This window comes from Engystomops pustulosus, chromosome 8, assembly GCF_040894005.1.
Source record: "Engystomops pustulosus chromosome 8, aEngPut4.maternal, whole genome shotgun sequence".
Lineage (NCBI taxonomy): Eukaryota > Metazoa > Chordata > Amphibia > Anura > Leptodactylidae > Engystomops > Engystomops pustulosus.
The window spans coordinates 119,007,045-119,015,446 of record NC_092418.1 but is presented as its reverse complement, the minus strand read 5'-3'; the positions used below and the strand labels follow the sequence as shown (position 1 = coordinate 119,015,446).

The 8,402-nt window shown below is 43.2% G+C and overlaps 1 protein-coding gene across 1 annotated transcript; it reads left to right on the top strand.

Moving 5' to 3' along the window:
• The first annotated feature begins 740 nt into the window (after positions 1-740).
• LOC140076171 (uncharacterized) lies at positions 741-4,188 on the top strand. The gene is made up of 3 exons (XM_072122682.1): positions 741-888; positions 2,942-3,163; positions 3,314-4,188. Exons 1-3 carry the CDS (start codon positions 741-743, stop codon positions 4,186-4,188), a joined length of 1,245 nt encoding a protein of 414 aa, XP_071978783.1.
• The last annotated feature ends 4,214 nt before the right edge of the window (positions 4,189-8,402 follow it).

Genomic DNA, 8,402 nt, shown 5'->3' with positions numbered 1-8,402 from the left:
TCTATGATATGTATAAATGAGGTAAACCTATTGGAAAACACAGACCAGACACACAACAAGTTGGTAATATGATAAGATGGTCAGGAAAACAACAAGCTTTTTGTGGTGCCACCAAATTAGACAAAACATATGCAAAATTCAAAATAAAGGTATGTCACAAAATAGGTACAAAGGCATTTATATATCTTCCCAATATATCCTCTGTACAATCTCCATTTTCTCCGAATTTATCTTGGATCTTAATAATTGTATGCAATATTTTGATTAGGTGCAGTAGAATGGTAAATATAAATTATAATACATGGGATGTTGATGTCTATATTCACTTGTCATAGCAAAGTCTTCTAACATAAATATCACTTTATTGTATGATATTCTTCTGCTCCATGAAGCCATTTCCTGGACATGGCAGTCACATTGTCATTGGAGACGCCTTGTCTGCATGGATTTGCATTTCCTATTGTTCAGGATGTGGAATCAGTGGGGAATCACACAGGGACAATTGTCCTAGTAAAGGATTGCAAATGAAGTTTTCTAGTTTCACCAGAAAGACACATCCTGGTCTCCTTTCTTGGTGTGAAGGGATGATAAACCCATAACAAAGGAGCACAATCAGAGTGTCATAAACAATCAGCCTGGCTGATAAGGAAGTGGGACCAACACCCTTCATTTACATGGGGGAGGTTGTTGAGACAAGAGGGGGCAGACCATGTAGTATAAGAGACCCAAGTACAACTCACATGGTGAGAACATCTTTGTGGAAGATCTTACTGGAGGAGCTTAAACTCAGAAGCAGTCACAGAATGGAGAGTGAGCAGGTCCAGGTATGTGCAAAGGATGGAGCCTGGGAAGGAGGACATGACGTTGGTGCCAGGGACCCTCAGAATGGTGAGTACTGACAGCCTTCATTGCTTCCTAGAACTGATTTCTCCTCTGTCCCCTTCTGTCTACCTATATCCACTTCCCCAAAATGTCTTCAAGAGCCTGGTATTTGGCATATGTACATGAACCTTTAAGTTCCATACGCATGGAAGGTTTATATGTGTAAAATATGTGTATGTCCTTAGAATGTGTAACATTTATCTATGATATAATGTGTATAAATGTGTAGTGTACAAGTAATGGATGTAAACATATTTCTGCATAAATTCATTACAATGTTGCATATTCCACTATGTTATTCCATATTAAAAAAAAAAAGATTAGAGATGGTTTGGCAGCATTATTCATTATGCACACTTTTTTGGTTTGTTTTGCTTGATATATGTCTTTTGATACACCGTTATATCGCTCCCGTGGTGGGAGGGGTCATAGCCGTTCACACGCGTTTCAACTGAAAAGCTTCACTAACTTTCGTCAAAATGTTAAAACCAAAAACCTTTTTTTCGACTAATCCATATTTGCAACTAAACTTGTAGGGCACTGCTTTTCAATGGATTTGTTGTATTTGTCTTACAAATCCAGAAGTTTAGACTAAATCTAGATATATTCGCCAAACTAGGACTTTTTAAAAAATTGCAAAAAGGTGTCAAGCGCTAGATAGCACTGACCTGTCCAGCTTCACCTTACTTCTAGTTTTAGAATTTAAAAAGTGTAAAAAAAAATCATTTCATACAACAATGGAAAAATTAAGTAAAAAAAACAGTTTGGATCTAAAATGCTTTATTTACAATCATCGAAAGATGTGAAAATGTGGACAAATGAACAAAATTGCTGTCTGAATTTTTTAAGCTGCATCTTCCACACCAGGAAGCAATGTTAGACTAACAGGCACAGTTACAATATAACACAAGGAGAGTCAACAAATTAGACTAAAAAAACTAGACAAAAACTAGAAAGAGAAAAGATAAATCTCCCCCATGTCTTCTGCATGTAAACATTGAAAAACTTGTGGAGCTTTTTACTGATCATATGCTTTTCATTGTGCATTCACATATTGTAGGTAAAAATGAATCTCAACTACATTGTAATCAGTTTTGATGTGGTTTTATGTGCAGGTTCTTAATTTGAACAATGGAAGTCATTAAAAGTGATGTCAGGGTGCCGGTGTAGAGATATAGGCAGGCGGAGGTGTAAGGGAGGAGGAAAGAAGAGGTATAGGGGTACATGGAATTAGGGGTTCAGGGATATATAGGTATATAAGGGTGCAGGTATGTAGAGGTATAATGGAGGAGGAATGCAGAGAATGTAGAAGTTTAGTGACACAGGTAAATTGCGGTGCAGGGATATAGAGCTGTGGGGGTGCAGGGATATACAGGTATGGGGGTGCAGGGATATAGAAATATAAAGTTTTCAGTGTGTACAAAAAAGGCTCATTCATTTTAAGTCTAAACATTTGTCTATGTCTTTTTCTGTTTTCTCCTGATTTTGGGTTTGTTTGATCATAGAGGGTGATATGTCAGGAAAGTTCCGTCAAACTTCTGCTTTCTCGTGACTGGAGTAATTTGCATCAAACTTGCGATTTTCCATGTCCACATCTGGATTCTAAAGATGTATCAGGCGAAACGCTGAAATACTCTGTAGCAGAAAAGACGAGAAGTTCAGCGCACTTGACCTCTCTGGAGAATGAACCTGCTTCCTTTTTGCTTTAATCAGTTCACTTAAACAGTTGTATCAGCGTGTATTATAAATGAAGAAAACAAGAAGGAAGCACGTTCACACTCCAGCGTGGTCAAGAGTTTCCAACTTTCGTGCACCTGCCGTTACCTTTGCTAGGCCAGTTGAAAAGTCACAAATTTTGCAGCAAATAGTCAAATGCACCCAAAGAAGTCGCAATTATAAGAGAAAGTTACAAGAAAAGATACACCCACCCCCCAATGTGATGGCTACTTTTGTGTTGTGAGATGAGACAATTGAAACATTTATATAGAAATGTAATACATATTTATATCACTACAGGTTTTATAAACTTCGTTATTAATTATCCTGTTATTCCCAACAGATGACATTACCAGGAGCTCAGAGGAACATCTGATATCTTCAGATATTAAAGCTGATGATTGTGGGATCACACGAGATACATATAAAGAACCCAACATCAGAATGTATTTACCCTCAGACCTTCATTGCAACAATCTATCATCTGATCCTAATACACTGGGCATCTGTTCTACTACATCACAGACTAATAGTCAAAAAAGAAGCCACCAAGGAACAACCGAGCATCTAAGAGCTTCCACCAGCTTTCAATTTGGCAAATGTTTTACTTTGAAATACAATCTCCTTGCACATCAGAAAATTCACACAGGGGAGAAGCCGTTTTCATGTACAGAATGTGGAAAATGTTTTAGTAATAAATCACATGTTGTTGAACATGAGAGAATTCACACAGGGGAGAAGCCGTTTTCATGTCCCGAATGTGGAAAATGTTTTCGTCAGAAATCACATCTTGTTGTACATGAGAAATTTCACACAGGGGAGAAGCCATTTTCATGTTCAGAATGTGGAAAATGGTTCATCAAAAAATCAAGTCTTGTTGAACATGAGAGAATTCACACAGGGGAGAAGCCGTTTTCATGTCCAGAATGTGGAAAATGTTTTGCTTATAAATCAAGTCTTGTGGTACATGAGAGAATTCACACAGGGGAGAAGCCGTTTTCATGTTCAGAATGTGGAAAATGTTTTGCTCATAAATCAAGTCTTTTTGTACATGAGAGAATTCACACAGGGGAGAAGCCGTTTTCATGTCCAGAATGTGGAAAATGTTTTCGTCAGAAATTATATCTTGTTGAACATGAAAAATTTCACACCAGGGAGAAGCCGTTTTCATGTCCAGAATGTGGGAAATGTTTCATCCAAAAATCAAAGCTTGTTGAACATGAGAGAATTCACACAGGGGAGAAGCCGTTTTCATGTTCAGAATGTGGGAAATGTTTTGCTCAGAAAACAAGTCTTGTTGTTCATGAGAGAATTCACACAGGGGAGAAGCCATTTTCATGTCCAGAATGTGGAAAATGTTTTCGTAAGAAATCATATCTTGTTGAACATGAAAAAATTCACGACAGGGAGAAGCCATTTTCATGTTCAGAATGTGGCAAATGTTTTGCTCGGAAATCAGATCTTCTAAAGCATCAAATAATTCACACAGGGGAGAAGCCATTTTCATGTTCAGAATGTGGCAAATGTTTTGCTTATAAATCAAATCTTGTTGCCCATGAGAAAATTCACATCGGGAAGAAGCTACTTTAACCCTTTTGGATGTAATGCCTTAAGGTGGTAAACACTTCTTTCTGGAGTAATTTCAGAGATTTGTTCCTGGCTACTGCTGTACATGCTGGAAATAATGATTTCATGAGAAAATGTGACAAATGTTTTACTTTGATTAACAACTTTTTACATATGAGAGAAGCCACTAAGGGAGAAGCCATACTCATATTGAGCATATACATTTGTTATTGCGTTTGATGTGGAATTGTATCAACTAAATTAACCAATAAACTTCAATAAGAATTAGAGGAAGACTCACGGCTTTATTTTCTGGTCGCTTAAGTAATTCCGACACTTTTCCTGACCTTTTAGGTTCCCCACCATTTTTTGGCACACAAATAAAGGTAATAGAGGTAAAAGCTGAATGGCCAAATTCTATTTCACCTTTATGAATGTGGGAACAATTAGGAACCTTTTCGGTTGTTCACCAGTTCATTAACACCTTACATCCAAATCTAAAATCCCTGTATATACACCAATCAAAGAAAAGGAAACGCTCAAATAGCACATCCTAGATCTGAATCAATTAAATATTTTCATTGAATATTTTCTTCTGTACAAAGATGAATGTGTTGACGATAAAATCACAAAAAATCACCAATGGCAATGAACCAATGGAGGCCTGGATTTGCAGTCACACACGAAATTGAAGTGGAAAAGCACTACAGGATGATCAAACTTTGATGTAAAGTCCGTGAAACATTTCAAAATGAGGCTCAGTTTAGGGTGTGGGCTCAATGTGCCTTTATGACCTCCCTGCAATGTCTCGGCATTCACCTGATGAAGGTCAGTTTTGTGTGTGGGCTCCACATGCCTGTATGACCTCCCTACAACGCCTCAGCATGCTCCTGATGAGGCTCAGTATTGTGTGTGGGCTCCATGTGCCTGTATGACCTCCCTACAACACCTCACCATGCTCCTGATGAGGCTCAGTATTGTGTGTGGCCTCCACTTGCTTGTATGACCTCCCTACAATGCCTAGGCATGCTCCTGATGAGGCTCAGTATTGTGTGTTTGCTCCACATGCCTGTATGATCTCCCTACAACACCTCGGCATGCTCCTGATGAGGGTCAGTATTGTGAGTGGACTCCACATGCCAGTATGACCTCCATACAAACTCTTCAGCATGCTCCTGATGAGGCTCAGTATTATGTGTGGGCTCCACGTGCCTGTATGACCTCCGTACAATGCCTTTGGATGCTGCTCATGAGGCTTAGTATTGTGTGAGGCCTCCATGTGCTTGTATGACCTCCCTACAATGCCTAGGCATGCTCCTGATGAGGTTCAATATTGTGTGTGTGCTCCATGTGCCTGTATGACCTCTCTACAATTCCTCAGCATGCTCCCAACTGTCACGGTTGACCCTGCGATCCATGTCTCGGATCACAGGTGCACCTGTGTGCCGCTGCCATGTGGCTCCCCCAGCCCGGACCTGTGTCATGGATGGCGTGAATGGTGGGTACACCCGTGCTCCGCTATGTACTGTGCCCTGTCCCCGGACCTGCACTCACCTCTCCCCGCTCCCAGTCTTCCTTGTCCTGGCTCCCACTCTCTAATTGGCACTGGCTAATGCGGAGCGCCATTATAATCCGGCACCTCCCTTCACTCACTGCCAGATCTTCAAGTCATTCCACTGAATTGAAAGCCTCCTGTGTTCCTCCAGTGCGTTTCCAGATGCCTCCGTGTTTCCTGTGTGTTTCCAGACACCTCCATGTTTCCCATGTTCCTGTGGCATTCCTGTGTTCCTGTGGCATTCCCGTGTTCCTGTGGCATTTCCGTGTGTCTGTGGCGGTACCGTGTTCCTGTGGCGGTCCTGTGTTCCTGTGGCTGTCCTGTATTCCTGAGGTGGTCCTGTATTCCTGTGGTGGTCCTGTCTTCCCTGTTTCCTGCTTCCCTACCTCGGCTGCTAACGCGGTCCTAGTCGCACCCGTGGAACGACCTGTGGCACCCCGACGCTTTGCAGCTGGCTCTGGCAAAGACCCTGGTCCCGGGTTGCGGCTAGTACCATCATTCCCCACGGTGGTCCAGGGAGTCCACAGACTTTAGCCACAAGAGACTCTCCCAAACCCCCTTGTATGACACCAATGAGGCTCATTATTGTGTATAGCCTCCATGTGTCTATTTAACCTCCCTACAATGCCTAGGCATTCTCCTGATGAGGCTGCAGATGGTCCCCTGAGGGATCTCCTCCGAAACCTGGACTAATGCATCCACCATCTCCTGCACAATCTGTGGTACAACGTAACGTTGGTGGAGACCTGATGTCTCAGATTTGCTTACTCAGCACATTGTAAATGTATTTGTCTTTTTCCTCTGCTACGCCTTAATATGATGTGTTGGCGCCACAATATTGGAGGTTTTTTGACACGTTTTTTGAGGCAATTTATGGTGTCTATTAGACAACCAAATATTGGGGATTATTTACTAAGGGTCCGCATTTCTGTTGGGTTTTCCCACGTTTTTGGGGATAGTGCAGGGACCGGTATTTAGAAGGCAATTGTGTCGCACGCGATCAGATTGTGTCGCAATCGCATTAGCTTTCAGGCGACACAAATCGGGGGGGGGGGGGAGGCGGTCCGGGAGGAAGATGGTGAACTCCTGTTCCTGTTCCCGATTTCGCTCCTCCACTGCCAGCCCTGACCTCCTACTCCGTCTCTGACCCCGAACCTTTGGCGCCTGCCTTGACCTCCTGCCGGTCCACGAACACAAGTTTGCCTGCCGACTTTGTACGTCGTACATGTGGAACGACCTGGTGGTACCACGCTGCAGCAAGACCAACCCACTTTGCAGCGGGCTATGGTGAAAACCGGTTGCCACTTAGATTATGGTCCTAGGTATCAGCTTGTGTCATCGTCTGCGGTGGTCCATGGGCTTCACTACCCCAGATGCCTTTACAAGCACAGCCTAGCCAGCTCCACACCACACCAGTCCGCTCCTCTTAAGCCTCCCTTTGCCCCCGAGAAATCCTCCTCACACTGCCAAGACACCGTGCAGGATGACCTCACACACGGTTGTCCCGCCACACCGTCCAAGCCTTCTCTATACCTTCCTGACCCTACATCAGTCAAATGTATGCCATCATCCCTCCGATACGACTGTACTCCCATCTTCATTTCCAGCTGCCAAACCACAATGTCCCCATTCCTGGAAACAAAGCGGCCCACCACTTTGTTAACCTTGACCCTTGCTTTGTTTATGCTGGCCACAGACCGAGTTTGCCTTCACCTTGCCCTAGACACCATGTTTGACAAAACAATCAGCAACTCTGGAAACGAAGTCAACAACCTTAACAAGTAAAGCTTAATGTCCCGTGGCAAGGACCAAGATGCCTGAACCCCCATTTTATTGCCCTCTAAATGAGTTACTGATAGATCTGGTGGGCGATCCAGCCCAGCATAGTAATTTACCTCTGGAAGGAGCTTGGACCACATCAGGCCCCTCACTCCCATCCAGCTGACCTACACATCTGTTCTGCAAAAACCCAATTGCCGACCAGCCGAGCACTCTGATGCCCTCCCTGCTCCCCAATAGACAAAGGAGTGGCCGACAATCCAGATCAAGCACTGAGGACCACCTAGACAACAAATAATGAATAATTAACCATCAGAAAAAAACAATACATAACAATCCTCCAAAATCAACCGCTACTCCCTAAACCAGCAAATGTGGGCAAATGTATAACCGGAACCTATCCAATTCCAAACGCAGACCCCAGTGAGCCGCCTCTGTGGCCACCCGAATCCTAAAGGAATGGGACCAATATTCCCTGGCTCCCAGACCCAACTAGGCAAAAGCTTTCCTAAAGACCTGGATGAACTGGAACCAAGATAAAAACTGGCCATCAGTGGAGTGCAACAGTGGGCCATCCGCCCCCGGCCGGATGTATATGAACTCCCTAAAACAAAGAACAGGACACACTACAGCTTCAGGACATTGTGCCAGCCTCACCAGCACTCCCCAGCCTACCTGATCCATTTTGACTGCCTCAACCGATACAATAACACCTCTCCTGGCTCCTCTACATCCCCTACCAACAATCCCCCAGAGACCTTTCTATTAGACGCTAGCAATTCTGATATTCTGAATGCCCCAAAAAAAGCCAAAGATAAAGCTAAACTAAAATGCATCACCTCGTAAGCCGACCAGCATAGTCCCCCCAATTCCCCAACCAACTGCACCAGCAACTCAAATAATA

What these genes read in the sequence shown, in the direction of transcription:
- LOC140076171 (XM_072122682.1), top strand. Translation starts at nt 741, where the DNA reads ATGGTGAGAACATCTTTGTGGAAGATCTTACTGGAGGAGCTTAAACTC. An exon ending in TGCCAGGGACCCTCAGAATG is followed by an intron (nt 889 to 2,941) that starts GTGAGTACTGAC and finishes TATTCCCAACAG; the next exon opens with ATGACATTACCAGGAGCTCA. An exon ending in CCACCAAGGAACAACCGAGC is followed by an intron (nt 3,164 to 3,313) that starts ATCTAAGAGCTT and finishes ATGTTGTTGAAC; the next exon opens with ATGAGAGAATTCACACAGGG.